Raw genomic sequence first — 14174 nt, 5'->3', positions numbered from 1 at the left:
ACGTGTGTCTCAGTGACCCAGCCGCTGGGCCTAACTGTCCCCGTATCCGGTATCCCCGCGCCCCTTTAACACCCGGACAGGTGCAGGACGGCGACGCCTCTGGTTGGCTGGCGTGGGGTGACGCAATGGCACATGACCCGCTACCATTGGCTGTGGCGCGGGCTCCGCCCCCTGGACTGCAGAGCCGGCGGAGGGCCCACGTCTTACGCAGCCGGCGGCAGCGGCGGCGTTGAGGAGACTGAGCCTGTGGCGTCCGCGGGCTCGGTGGGTTGTCTCTTCCTCCTCCGCGGCCTACGTGGGTCTGGATCCTTCCTTGCCCGCTCGGGGGCGGTGCGTTTGCAGTCTGCAGACCCCGAACCTGACCCCTTCTCTTCATATCCGGATCCGGGCTCCTCCCCCCTCCCCCAGACCGGGGTTCCGGACTCCTCCCCCTAAGACCGTCCATCCGACGTCTTCTCCCGCAGTATTTAGGAATCTGATCCATTCTCCCTAATTCCGCTGACCCAGCCCTTAAGAACCATATCCCGACCCTAAAACAATGGGCTGACTCCTACCCCCTTGCCGAGGATCCAGGCCACCTCCCCCCGCGGTGACGAGGATAACTTGTTCCCGTCCAGGAATTGCAGAATAGGCTCCTTTCCCCAACTATCTCCCCTCCCTCTGCCTTACCCCAGTCTAGACCTTCTTTTCTTATAACACAGATCTGGGCTCCCAGACCCGCGGCACCTCAGAACCCACGCTTTTCTTTCCCACTTGGCTCCTCCAGCGAACCCTCCCCATGTCCTGTGTCTACAGGTCCCCAGCCTGGGAAAAGATGGCCCCACGGGCCCCGAGGGGCCTAGCCCCAGCTCTGCTCTGGGGCCTGAGCCTCTTCGTTGGCCTCCCAGGCCCGGTCTGGGTCCAGTTTTCTCCGCCTCCCAAGTCTTCTTCCCCCACTGAGCCCCATCCATGTCACACCTGCCGGGGACTGGTCGACAGTTTCAACAAGGTGGGTGCACCAGCAGTGTAAGAGGAGGGGGCTAGCTACTATAGCACAGGGGTTGAGAGCTGGGAGCTCTGGCATACAAGTCTGCTTAGACTCAAGTGTCCCAGCTTGGTTACTTACTGGTTGTATGGCCTTGGGTAGGTGACTCTCTGTGCCTCAGTTTCCTGGTCAGTGAAATATAAGTGCTAGAATGTGCCAGACACTGTACTTAGCTATTACTAGTTTTCTCCATTTCCAGGGCCTGGAGAGAACAATCCGGGATAACTTTGGAGGTGGAAACACTGCCTGGGAGGAAGAGAAGTTGTCCAAATACAAGGACAGGTAAGGAAGAGGCTGGAGGGGTGGATTTGTATATCGAACATCCCAATCTGTGCTCTGCTGGTGGAAGCCTAGAGACCCTTGGGGAACACTTATTCAACAAATGTCACTGAATATCTATAGGAGAGCACTAAACAAGCCAAGCAGAATTCTTTCTTCAAGGAGCTTCTATTCTAGTAGAGGAAACAGTGAATAAGTAAGTAAATAATGTCTTATCAGGTGAAGAACAGTAAAGCAGAATGGTGGGAGGCATGGCATTCAAGGTATGACATTCGAACAGAGACCTGAGGTGCAGAAGCAAACTGTGCAACAGTCGGGGAAGGGTTTTAGACAGAGCGGGACTGAGCTTGGTGTATTTGATAAGTGGCTGGATTTGGAGTGAGCAGAAGGGAGAGTGGTGGAAGGTGAAGGCAGAGAACCTTGAAGGCCACAGAAAGGCATTCAGAATTCGTTCTGTGTACAGCGGGAAGTCACTGGAAGGTTTGGAGCAGGAAAGTGATGTGGTATTATTTATACCTATAAAAGGTCACTTACACTAACAGACTATAGGGGGCCGAGGTGGAGGAGCAGGAAGACCAGTTGGGAGGCTAGTGCGCAGTCTAGGCGTGACGGTAGTAGTGGACCTGGTGAGAAGGGGTCAGATTCTGGGTATATTTTGCAGATAGACTGATAGGACATGATGATGGAATCATTATGGGGTGTGAGAGAAAAAGTAGAATAAAAGGTGCTCACTAGGTTTTGGGCCTGGTAACTGGGTGAATCGTGGGACTGGCTTCCGAGATGGGAGAAACGGGTCTGGGGGTGCCTGGAATCAGACGTTCTCATTGAACATGTTGGGCTGAGATGTCTGTTAAACAGTCAGGTAGAGTTAGATTTAGGGGTCAGGAGTTCAGGGTAGAAGTAGGCTGGAAACATGAATTTGACAGTTATCAGCCTATAGTCAGTGTATAAAGCCAGGGGACAAGATGAGATTTTATTGAGAGGAGAGGCCTGAGTCCTAGGCCCTCTAGCTTTTCAAAGTCAAACTGGAATTAGACCAGGTTGTCATTTCTGACCCTTTGTACCTTAGAGTCACCTCTCTGATCCTCAATTTCCTGATCTGTAAAAATGGGAGTATTAATGCCAATCCTATTGCATAGGATTGTGGTAAGGATTAAACTATGATACGTACTAGAAATAAAAGTTTCGTTATTACGTAACACTGGTCATTTTCCTTTCCGTCAGTGGGGCTTAGTTGCCTCATTTGGGAATGAGGGGATTGACCAAAATAACCTTAAGGACACGTCTAGCTGTATAATGGTTACTGTTTTCTTGTTTTGTTTTAAATCACCTCCTACATGCCAGGCACTGTGCCAGACCCTTTAAATATATAATATAATATATTTTATGTGTAAATGTATTTTAAAAAATTTTTTTATTGTGGTAGAATGCAATAACGTAAAATTTGCCATTAGAGACATTTAGTATATTCAGGTTTTCCAGCTATTGCCATTATCTAGTTCCAGACTGATTTCATCCCCTTCAAAAGAAACTCCATCCCTGTTGAGCAGTCACTCTTCATTCTTCCTCCTCCCAGCCCTTAGCAACCACTAATCTGTTTTCCATCTCTATGGATTTGCTGATTCTGTTGGAATGATACAATATGGCCTTTTAGGTCCGGCTTCTTTCACTTAGCATAACGTTTTCAAGGTTCGTCCATCTTGTAACAAATATCAGTACTTCATTCCTTTTTAAGGCTTAGTAATATTCCATTGTATGAATAGATCACATTGGTTTGTCCGTTTATCAGTTGATGGACATTTGGGTTGTTCCTACCATTTGGCTACTGTGTATAGTATTGCTATGAACATTCGTGTACAAGTTTGAACACCTGTTTTGTATTTTCTTGGGTATGTGTCCAGGAGTAGAATTACTGAGTCATGTGGTGATTCCATGTTTAATTTATGGAGGAACTGCCAAACTGTTTTCTACAGTGGCTGCACCGTTTTTCATTCCCACCTGCAATGTAGGAGGGTTCCAGTTTCTCCGCATCCTTGCTAACACTTGTTAGATGATATATTTTTAACCACATCTACCCAGCAAGGGTATTATATTCTGTTGTACAGATACAGGGACTGAGCTGTCTTCCAGCCAACCTACAGGAGAGCCATTGTCCCCATTTTACAGATGAGAAAACACGTTCAGGAGAGGTTAAGTTACTTGCCCAAGGTCACATCACTAGATTGGAACCCAGGTCTCCCCAAACCAATACCCCTTCCATTGTGGCCTCTGGCCTTTGACATTATCTGGCATGAGGTGGGGAGTGGGGAGATTGTAAAGAGGGTGGTGGGTGGGCTGGAGTATGTTCCTACCACCAATCCCTGTCTGAACAGTGAGACCCGCCTGGTAGAGGTGCTCGAGGGCGTGTGCAGCAAGTCGGACTTCGATTGCCACCGCCTGCTGGAGCTGAGTGAGGAGCTGGTGGAGAGCTGGTGGTTTCACAAGTGAGTAGCGGGGGCCTTCCTGGGAGGGGCTCAGGCAGGGCCGGCTGGTAAAGCAGAGGGTGGCGAGCTAGGGGCTGTGTCCTCATTCAGCTCCTTCCTCCAAACCCAGGTGTGCTGAGGACTTGCTGGGGGTCCCAAGCTCTCATTCTGAGCTGCAGACTGCCCCTCTGTCGGACGGGGAAAGGGCAGCCTTATGGGTCTTACGCCCAAGATGGGCTGTATCACAGATCCTGTGGGAGGTTGCGGGAGACGGCAGCACCTCTGACACTGTCTCAGCCCCCTCACCATCCCTCCTCCTCAGGCAGCAGGAAGCCCCAGACCTCTTCCAGTGGCTCTGCTCAGATTCCCTGAAGCTCTGCTGCCCCTCAGGCACCTTTGGGCCCTCCTGCCTTCGTGAGTTTTTCAAGTTCCTCTTGGGGGATGGAAGGGGACTGCTGGGGCCAGGGATCCAGTCCTGGCTCGGCCCCTGGCTGGCTGTGTGAGCTCAGGCTCTCATATCACTTCTCTGGACCTCTGTTCTCGCCTGCCTCACCGGGCTGGTGAGATGAACAAATCCATGGGGAACGGCTCTGAAAAAGGATATGGGGTTAGACTGAGTCAGATGCGGCTGTGGTTTCTGTCATGTATTTAAGAAATGCCCCCCCTCACCAGGCATTTCCCATGTCTGGACTAAGGTGACCTTCCCAGGGACAGGCAGGTGCTGCTGAAGGCCCTGTTGTCACCACCTTTTTCTACACACAGTCCTGAGGCAGGAGCTGAACTTAACTACCAGCCCCTTTTAGAAAAATCTCAAAGCTGCAGATATAAAGAGCTAGCAACAAAGATGGTCAATTCAGTTTTTATAAAAGAAAAGATTTGTAAATAACCTAACTGTTCCACAATGAGGTGTTGGTTAAGTAAATTTCATACAGTTTCATGACAAAATATTATGATGTCGTTAAAATTGTTTCCTCTCCAAAAATGCTTACTAATACGGGGAAAATATTCTCTATGTACAAGGTTGTATTTACGATCCCACCCGGTTTGGTGTCTGCCCACAGCCTGTCCTGGGGGTGCGGAGCGGCCCTGCGGTGGCTACGGGCAGTGTGAAGGGGAAGGAACTCGAGGAGGCAGCGGGCACTGTGACTGCCAAGCCGGCTATGGGGGTGAGGCCTGTGGCCAGTGTGGCCTCGGCTACTTTGAGGCGGAGCGCAATGCCAGCCATCTGGTATGTTCGGGTAGGTAGCCAAGAGGCGTGGCTTTGGGCAGGGGCGTGTGGGGTACCTGCCTGCCCACCCTCATACTTCCCCCATTCCACCCAGCTTGTTTTGGCCCCTGTGCCCGCTGCTCAGGACCTGAGGAATCAAATTGTTTACAGTGCAAGAAGGGCTGGGCCCTGCATCACCTCAAGTGTGTAGGTGAGTGGGACCCTGCCCTAGGTCTGGAGGGGTGGGCAAGGTCTTGGGCTTGGTCCCCCATCAACACACACATCTCTAGGCTAGACCAGTCCAGTCCCCATCTTCATAGAGATAGCAGCCTGCTTGGGAAGGCAGAAAAGTAACCAGGCACTTACAGTATAGACTGATCGTTGTACAGTGAGAAATGTCTCTCTTCCAATTCAGTGGTAGTGGGGAATCAGGGAAGCCTTCTTGGAGGAGGTGTCACTTGGGTCAAGTCTCGAAAATTGAAGAAGGGTTAACCCGGGGAATGAGCATACTGAACTTGGGGTCAGGAAACCTGTGTCTGAGACGAGGGTAAAGGCTAAGCTGCTGTAACAGAAAGATCCCCAAAGACTGTGGCTTAATGAATTTAGAGGTTTATTTTCATCTCATATCACAGTCTGGAAGCCAGTGGTCCAGACTGGCGGAAAAGCTCTGCTTGTCTTAGTCATTAAAGACCTAGATTCATTCTGTCTTACTGGACAGTCATTCCCCTGGGTGTTGAGGCTGGATCACGGGCACCTCTATGTATCATGACCTGGTATTCAGGAAGTGTGAAAGAGAAGAAAGTGCACGGAGGATCCAAGTCTGTTGTATTAAGGCCAAGTGAGAAGCGGAGCACATCACTTCTGTTTACAACATGTTGGCCAGAACTGAATCACAAGGCCACACTTAGCTGCAAGGTAGATTGAAAAACACAGTCTCTAGCTGGACAGCCCTGAGTCCAGCTGCATCTCTGCATCTGTGTTGGTGGACAGCCTGCAGTATCAGCCACACTGTTTAAGCCTGGGCAAGTCCATGCCCAACAACCCTGGCCTCAGCTTCCCTGTTAGTGAAATAGGGATTGAAATCCCCACCCTGCCGGCCTCTTTGCAGACATTGATGAGTGTGGCACAGAGCGAGCCAGCTGTGGAGCCGACCAGTTCTGCGTGAACACGGAGGGCTCCTATGAGTGCCGAGGTAACTGTCCGCTCCTGCGGGGGAGGGGTGTGGGGAGGGTAGGAGGAATTGCCCCACGCCTTTCCCCAGAAACTGCCGCGTTCCCAGGTGCTGGCACCGCCGCCCCCCACCCCCCACCCGCCCTAAGCCTCTTCTGGAGCAGGGCTTCCCCCAGGCCTACGGGCAGCTTGCACCCTTGTCTGTCCTCTCCCTTCTCCAGACTGTGCCAAGGCCTGCCTGGGCTGCATGGGGGCAGGGCCTGGCCGCTGTAAGAAGTGTGGCCCTGGCTACCAGCAGGTGGGCTCCAAGTGTCTCGGTGAGTGTCCTGCCACCTGGGAGCGCCTCGTCCACCATGAATTGACAGGGGCCGAAGTGTGGACGGGGCGTGGGAAGGAAGGGTGGAATGTTGCCTGGGTCAGCACAGAGCGGGTGTCAGGATGTGAGTGAGACCGTGGGACCCTGGCGGTTAGGGCTCTGACCTCTCCTTGGCCTCCGTCAAGACGTGGACGAGTGTGAGATCGCGGTGTGTCCAGGAGAGAACGAGCGATGCGAGAACACCGAGGGCAGTTACCGCTGTGTCTGTGCTGAGGGCTACAAACAGGTTGAGGGCGTCTGTGTGAAGGAGCAGATCCCAGGTGAGCCCCAGCTCGGCCCCAGAAACCGGGGGAAGGGAGGTCCTCATGCAGGGGGAGGGCAGGCAAACCCGCCCTCCAGGCAGCTGCAGGCCCCGGCCCACCTGCACTGCCACCCAGCCCTCATGAGGCTGCCCTGGGACCCGCACCCCACCTCTGACCACCAGGGTGGCTTTTGGTGGCCTCACATCTCCCAGGGTAGAAAGGAAACCGGACTTGGCGTCAAATCATTCTGTGCCCCCCGAGCCTCTTTCTTCATCCGCCTTCGCCCCGCCTGAGGGCTGTTGTAGGCCGTGGGGGTGATGAGACGAAGGACAATCACAGTGATGACAATAGTGACCACTTCCACAGTCCCTGTGTGTCACACGCTGTTCCAGATATATTGCATGTATTAACTTGTTTCACCCCTAAAACAAATCCAGTGCTGTAGCTATTATTCTCATCCCCATCTTGCATAGTGGAAGCAGGGACGCAGAGAGATGAAAAAACTTGTCCAGGGCCCCATGGCAAGCAGGTGGCAGAGCTGGGCGTCACATCCAGGCACTCTGGCTCTGCAGCGGGGCTAGTACACATGCTCTGACCCAACTCTCCCACGTGGCCTTGGGCAAACCTCTTCACCTCTCTGCGCCTCAGTTTCCCATCTAGTAAGACAAGGATAATAAATGCCCGTCTTGGAGTTGTTCTCAGCAGTAAATGACACTGTGTGCTGGCGTGCCAGGCAGGCGTGTGGCAGTGATGATCAGGTGTGTGGGAGGCTGCAGGAACAGGGTATGAGTGACGGGCGCTTCTCTTGCCCAGAGTCAGCAGGCTTCTTCTCGGAGATGACAGAGGACGAGCTGGTGGTGCTGCAGCAGATGTTCTTTGGTGTCATCATCTGTGCACTGGCCACGCTGGCCGCCAAGGGTGACTTGGTCTTCACCGCCATCTTCATTGGGGCTGTGGCAGCCATGACCGGCTACTGGTTGTCAGAGCGCAGTGACCGTGTGCTGGAGGGCTTCATCAAGGGCAGATAATCCCTGCCACACCTGCAGCATCTCCTCCTGCCCAGGCTGCCCACAAGGTTGGGACTCTCCCACCTGGACATTTGAGGCACTTGCTTTATTTTTGAGTGTGGTAAGCACCCTCTACCCACCTTATGGAGCAGCCCAGACACCTGAGCCTGGGCAGGTGAGGCCCTTGGGTGAAAAAGCCCTATAGGTGGGTGCCGTGAGATCTTGGCCTTGGGGCACTGGTCAGGGTTCACAGTGTTGTGAATTTTTTTTAAAAAGTGTCTCCTCGTTGTGGCTGCTAGTGAGCTTTGGCCCCTGCCCAGGATGCGGGGCGGGGGGGTGTCCCTTCACAACCCCCTCCTGCCAGCTGCATGCTGTCAGCTTCTATTCTCTCCTCACCCCCTTGCCCCTTAGCCACTGATTTATTTATTCATCTCAGGAAATAAAGAACGGTCTTGGGAAATGGAGGAGCTTGTCTTACTACCTGCCCCCACCCACCATGGGTTGGCCTAAGCTACTGAGCACCCCTCCACCCTTGGGGAAGTTTCCTAGAACCCTGGGAAACTGTGGGCTATCCTGATGGAGGAGCAGTAGGAGGAGGACAAAGGAGAGGGTTGGCCCTGAAGTAACATTAAGAGAAGGGAGATGGAGGAACCAGGCTTAGGAGTGGAACTTTCTCAGTTCAGTACCAGCTGGCATTTGTCAAAGGACCCTGACACATGACTTTCATCTCTGAACTTCACTCTTCTCATCTATAAAATGGGCATGATAACACTTCCCACTCAGGCTTAATGTGAGAATGAAGGTGATGGATGTGAAAAGCTGAAGACAGTGTACAGCAGATAGATGTTCCATGAAATATTGATAGCCATTATTTCTAGAGCCTCCAAGGGTTGAGGGTCCTTTCCTTTGGAAGTCCTCCCCTCCGCAATAAACACAGGACTTGGAATCACTGGGGGTGGGCGTCTCCTCTAAACAGGATCCTGGCATGGCCGGAGGGAGGCTTGAGCCAAGTCCTAAGGGTTTATTTCTTTGGCACAAAGACAACAGTCTGGACAGTCAAGCCTCATCTTCACACTGGAGAGGCTGGATGGGATGTTAGGGCACCTGGACCCTGTTCCCCATTCCCAAATACGTGCATGTCCACCCTGTATTCCGCATAAGTCATGGCCTCTGTGCAAAATACCCGCTGAAAAATAGAGATATTTAAAAAAACAAAAATCTGGGGGTGGGGGTGGGTTCGTGTCCGGCTGTCTCCGGAGGCTGCAATCATTTGGGGCCCAGGAATACTCCCGGAATGTTTTTCAAATGCTCAGCATCCCAGAAGGTCATGCCGCGGTAGGGTCATCGAGGGCAGGGCCCTGGTCCTGAGTTTCTGGACCCCCTCAGAGCTCGATGGTGTCACTGGAGGCGCTGCGGGAGTCCCCGGGCTTGCAGCGAGCCTGGATCCCATTCTGGGGCTCCCCGGGCCGGGCGGGACCCGGGGCAGGAGCTGGGGCCGACAGTAGCTGCACTGTGCTGGGCAGCTCATCTAGGGGCAGACTGTCCATTGACGACAGCCCGTGGCGCCAGGGGTTCCAGCTGATCTTGAGCGAGCCCCGTGAGAAGCTGTCCACGGAGCTGCCGGAAGGCGCCCCGTCAGGCCCATCCACTACATGTGGTGGGACCGGGCCGCGCACGCGCACGTCGCTGAGCGACCGGCTGCGGCCACGGAGGAGCGAAGAACCTGCGCCGTCTAGCTCGGCGTCGGGGTGGCTGCCCCGGCGCGGCCGCAGCGCGCCCCCGGGCGGCGGGGAGGCCAGGCCACGGAGGCCGCAGCGCTGGAAGATGCTGTCTCGCACCAAGTGCTCTCGGAAGAGCGCGGCGTCGATGCTGCGGCTCAGGTTGATGGGTGATGGCGGCCGCAGGTCCAGCTCGCTCATCGATGGCGCCGGCCCCATGCTGCTGCGGGACAGTCCCGGGCCACCCAGGGGACCGCGGCCCAGCGACGCAGCCGAACCCCAGGCGCCTGAACAGGGCGTGGCTGGAGGCCCACCCTCCGCCGGGTTGCGGATGAGGCTCTTGCTAATGTCCAGGGTACCTGCGCCGACGCTGCTGGGCCCCGCGTAGCAGTTGTTGGGCCTCTCGGGCACCTCGCTCTTGCTGGAGGGCGCAGGGCACGCCAGGCGCCGTAGCTTAGCCCAGCAGGCGTGCTCTGTGGGCGGCCTGGGCCGCGCGGCAGCCAGAGCGGCCAGCGCCAGGGTGAGCGCCCACGTCAGCTCCAGCAGGCGCAGCCAGAAGTGGACGCCCCACCAGGCCCACGAGAAGTGGCCCACCCGGCCGGGGCCCGGGTACAGCCAGAGCGCGGCCGCCAGCTGCAAGCCACTGGCCAGAAGCCCCAGCGCGCCCGCCACGGCCAGCAGCCTCGGGCCCGGGCTGGCATCCCAACCCCTCGGCCCTTCCAGCAGGCGGCGACGGCACAAGCAGAGCGTGCCCAGAGCCACGGACGCGCCCCAGGCGCACGATAAGCCCTGAGCCAGGAGGTTGAGCGCAGGCCTCGCCGACAGCAGGTCTGTGGCGAGCAGCCCCAAGCCGTGCGCCAACGCCAGCGCTCCCAGGAGGAGCGGGTTCTGCAACTGCTGTGGAAGCCCCGCGCCCAGGCCGAGCAGGGTCAGGGCCGCCAGCGCGGTGAGTAGCAAGGGAAAGGGCAGATTGTAGAGCACCAGGCCGGCACGTAAACCCAGTCGTGCCTGCGAGCCATAGGGGTCGGTGAGCATGTAGGCGGACCGCAGCCCCGACGCCACCAGCACCAGCACTGCTGCCACCAGTGCCAACCGGGGCCCCGCAGGGGCGGCTGCCAGCGAGGCCAGTGCCAACAACGCAGGCAGCAGGAAGAGCACCCCGACCCCGTAGACGTGCAGCTCCCAGGAAAAGCTCAGCACCCGCCGCAGGGGACCCCAGCGCAGGGGGGGTGAGGTGGCGTTGGCTGGGGGGCTGGAGGCTGGGACTGATGCCACGGAGCTGGCGGAGGGCTCCGGAGGGGGTGGCTGGCCCAGGGCACGCTGCGTGGTGACCCGAATGAGGCCCCGGCGTGACGTCGAGGGGGCCTGGACAGGGGGCGCTGGGGGATGGCTTTGGGGGCGCCCCGGCCACTCCTCGGCTTCATCTGCAACAATAACAATATTAAAATAGCCCTTTGAAAAGTACTTTTGATTTTCCATCATCCTCCGGTGTGGTGAGCAAGTTACTTAACTTTTCTAAGCACATCTGTAAAATGGGGATGGTAACAGCACCCCTCCTCACTGGGTTGTGGTGAGGATTAAATGTTTAGCACAGTCCCCAACACCCAATAAGTGTTAAATGGATGTGACCTATCATTTTAATTAACATTCCAGCAGCTCTCAACGGGGACTTCATATTAGAATCACCTGGAGATCAACTCAGTCAGAATTCCTTGTGCTGGGGCCTGGGCACTGGAATTTTTTAAAAGCTCCTCTGGTGAACTGTGGGAGTTGGAGAATCACTGCACTAAATATACCCATGTATACTTAAGAATTTATATTTAAGAATTTTCTAGCCCCCAAAGTGCAAATGACTTCTCCCAGAGTACCCAGTGAGTAGTAGTTTATTATCCTAAGTTGTTTGAAGTTGTTGGCCATTTCCTTTAAGGAGATGTTTGTCACCATTCACTCCCCACCCCTTGCATATATACCTCACACAAGTTCTTAGGTGTTAGAGTACCCGATCTCCCCAACCCCTGAGCCATGCCCTCACCTGGCTGCAGGGCTCCCACAGGGCTCTCTGTTCCGTTTGTAGTTGGGCCAGGGTCCGAAGGGCCAGGGATGAGGGACTTGGGGGTACCTGGGGCCTCCACTGCTCCTCTCACACGCTGGGGGGAGATGGGGTCTGCTCCATTCGTTGCTGCTATCTCTGAAATAACAAAAGCAGTCATTGCTTTGCCTGACCCTTCAGCGTTCCCCAAAATCTAATCCCCCAGGAGGGAGGCACAATCACCCTCATTTGCCAGAATGAGGAAAGCAGGACCCAGAGGGACCAGAGGTCACACAGAAACTGGGGCATCGAGCTGCCCTAGAACACAGCCCGTCCCAGCCCTGTTCAGCACCCTCACTTTGATACTCACCTGGCTTGGGCTGCCCATTAGGAGTCTCTGAGGCTGGGAGACCTGAGGGCTGGGGTCCTGATGAGCCCCTAACATCAGGGAGGTCAGTCTGTGTGGGTGAGGGACTTGGAATACTGACTTCCCAGGTCTCCCCACCTCCAGCCTTCTCGGGGAGCTCCATGGGCAGCTCCTCAGCAGGAGGAAGGCTTCTGGCCAATGCCAGGTCTGGCTGGGACCCAGGCTCCTGAGAGGATGCCACCTCAGCTGGTGATACTGAGCCAACATCAGGGGCTGCTGGATCCTGCTGAGTGGAGAGGGGGCCTTGAGCTGCCTCCTGGAAGTCCTCCTCACTCCCACCCTGTTCTTTCAGCCCTGGCCTCATGATAGTGCCTGGGTGTGGCGTAAGAGTGTGGGGAGGGCCCTTGTGGTGCCAGGGGGATGTCTCTGAGACCCCGATCTTGGCTTTGGCCACAAGACCCTCATCTCTAGGTGGCCGCTGTCCCACTTGGCTTCCAGGCCGCCCTGGGGTGGGAGGAACCGTGGCTAGCCCGAGTTGGAGTCTGGGAGTTGTGGGGATGAAAGTGAGATGGGGGGTGCCCACTGGATAGGGAGCTGGTGCTTCTTGCTCCATAGACTCCTGTGATTCAGGAGGTCCTGTCCAGCCCTGAAAAACTGGCCCTTGAGCCACCTGGAGGTCATCAGTTACTGGGAGTCCTTCTCTCTGCACCCCATGGGATGCTTTAGGTCCATGCAGGGCTGGGCCAAGGGAGTCTGTGGGCCTCTCAGGCATCTCCTCGGCAGGGACCTGGGGGACATTGGAGTCCCAGGGGCTCTCGTCTCTGGGCTTCTCCCAGAAGGCCTGGGGCTCTGTGCCAACAGGGCCCTTGGGGTGGGCTCCTGGGATCAAGTGTGGTTCCAAGTCCTCAAGTGGCCTGGGAAGGCCCTGGCCCAGGGCAGATCCAGCCCCCAGGGACAGCAGCAGCAACAGCAGCAGGAGGCCATACACACAGCCCCAGGGGCTGGGAGCCATGGTCCGCTCTGATGCCTGGGCCTGGAGCCCTCAGCTTCCAATCTTCACGGGATGAGCCTAAAAAAAGGAGAGGGGGATGGCATGAGATGGGTCTCCCATGGCTGCCCCAAGGAAGCTGGTGGGAAAGAAAGGAAGAATCCTCCTCCTCTACCTGCCCCTTCCTCTTCAACCTCTTCATGCTGCCCAGAGTGACCTTTTAAAACTGCATCTCTGGTCATGCCACTTGCCTTAAATCAAAACCTTCAATGGCTCCCCATCACCCTCAGGAGAGAATATAAGCTCCTCTCCTGGCCTTCCAAGGCCACACCAGGATGCTCACCTCACCCTCAACACCCGCGGAACTGCCTGACGGCCCATGCCTTTGCTGCTGCTCTTCCCTCAGGCTGGAATGCCCTCTCCCTTCTCTTTCACTTGCTGAAATCCTATTCTTTTTTTTTAATCCTATTCTTGAGGGCCCAGGTCAAATATCAGAGAGGTGGAGAGGGAGAGAAATACACCCGTGCCTTTGAGGAGGGACCTGGGTTTCAATCCCAGTTTCACCATTTCCTGGGTGCGTTACTTTTCCCCTCTGCATCATGGTTTTCCCATCAGTAAAATGGGTATAATAATAGTACCTGGGCCTCCCTGGTGGCGCAGTGGTTGAGAGTCCGCCTGCCGATGCAGGGGATACGGGTTCGTGCCCCGGTCTGGGAGGATCCCATATGCCGCGGAGCGGCTGGGCCCGTGAGCCATGGCCGCTGGGCCTGCGCATCCGGAGCCTGTGCTCCGCAACGGGAGAGGCCACAACAGTGAGAGGCCCGCATACCGCAAAAAAAAAAAAAAAAAAAAAAAAAAAAAAAAAAAATAATAGTACCTAACTCAAAGGGGCTCTTATAAGACATAACAAAACACAGGATGGGCCAGGCCCATAATTGGAGCTTAATAAGCATTAGAGCCCTTTTACTTTTCCTTTTTTCCAGAAAGCTTTCTTTCCCACCAGCTCCCTTAACTATGTCAATAAATAATTGGAGGACATACTATGTGCCAAACCTTGGGGATAAAGCAGTGAACAAGATTGACAAGATACCTGCCCTCATGGAGCTGGTGTTATAGGTAAGAGACAATGAATAATTTCAAATAAGGTGAGCTATGGAGAACGTAAAACAGGGTTAAGAGATAGAAGGGGGGGGCTACTTTACACAGGAGTGCTAGAAAGGCCACTCAGGTGATATTTCAGCTAAATGCTGAATGGGAAGAAGGAGTCAGCCATTTGATGATATCCAGAAAAAGCATCTGGAGGAG

At 55.1% G+C, this 14174-nt stretch overlaps 2 protein-coding genes across 3 annotated transcripts; one reads left to right on the top strand and one right to left on the bottom strand.

Annotated features, from left to right (window-relative positions):
• Positions 1–78: 78 nt before the first annotated feature.
• On the top strand, positions 79–8227 carry CRELD1 (cysteine rich with EGF like domains 1; the record flags this gene model as incomplete). 2 transcript variants are annotated; one of them, XM_081247239.1, is made up of 11 exons in its annotated part: positions 79–264; positions 796–988; positions 1224–1306; positions 3676–3786; positions 4088–4179; positions 4827–5003; positions 5088–5183; positions 6081–6164; positions 6364–6459; positions 6644–6778; positions 7574–8227. In XM_081247239.1, the coding sequence occupies 10 exons, from the start codon at positions 815–817 to the stop codon at positions 7786–7788; spliced, it is 1263 nt and encodes a 420-aa protein (XP_081103365.1). In that variant the 3' UTR covers positions 7789–8227. The 2 variants fall into 2 exon arrangements, with proteins under 2 accessions (XP_081103365.1, XP_081103364.1); XM_081247238.1 differs by lacking the exon at positions 79–264 and having other exon boundaries at positions 779–988.
• A 922-nt stretch (positions 8228–9149) lies between these two features.
• Positions 9150–12908, bottom strand: PRRT3 (proline rich transmembrane protein 3; the record flags this gene model as incomplete). The annotated part of the gene is made up of 3 exons (XM_081246914.1): positions 11885–12908; positions 11518–11673; positions 9150–10909 (listed from the first exon to the last, which is right to left on the bottom strand). Exons 1-3 carry the CDS (start codon positions 12891–12893, stop codon positions 9150–9152), a joined length of 2925 nt encoding a protein of 974 aa, XP_081103040.1. The 5' UTR covers positions 12894–12908.
• Between the last annotated feature and the right edge of the window lie 1266 nt (positions 12909–14174).

The sequence above is a fragment of the Mesoplodon bidens genome, assembly GCF_964165515.1.
Source record: "Mesoplodon bidens genome assembly, chromosome: 10".
NCBI classification, from domain to species: domain Eukaryota; kingdom Metazoa; phylum Chordata; class Mammalia; order Artiodactyla; family Ziphiidae; genus Mesoplodon; species Mesoplodon bidens.
The sequence above is the reverse complement of the archived record's forward strand: the minus strand, read 5'-3'. Positions and strand labels throughout refer to the sequence as shown.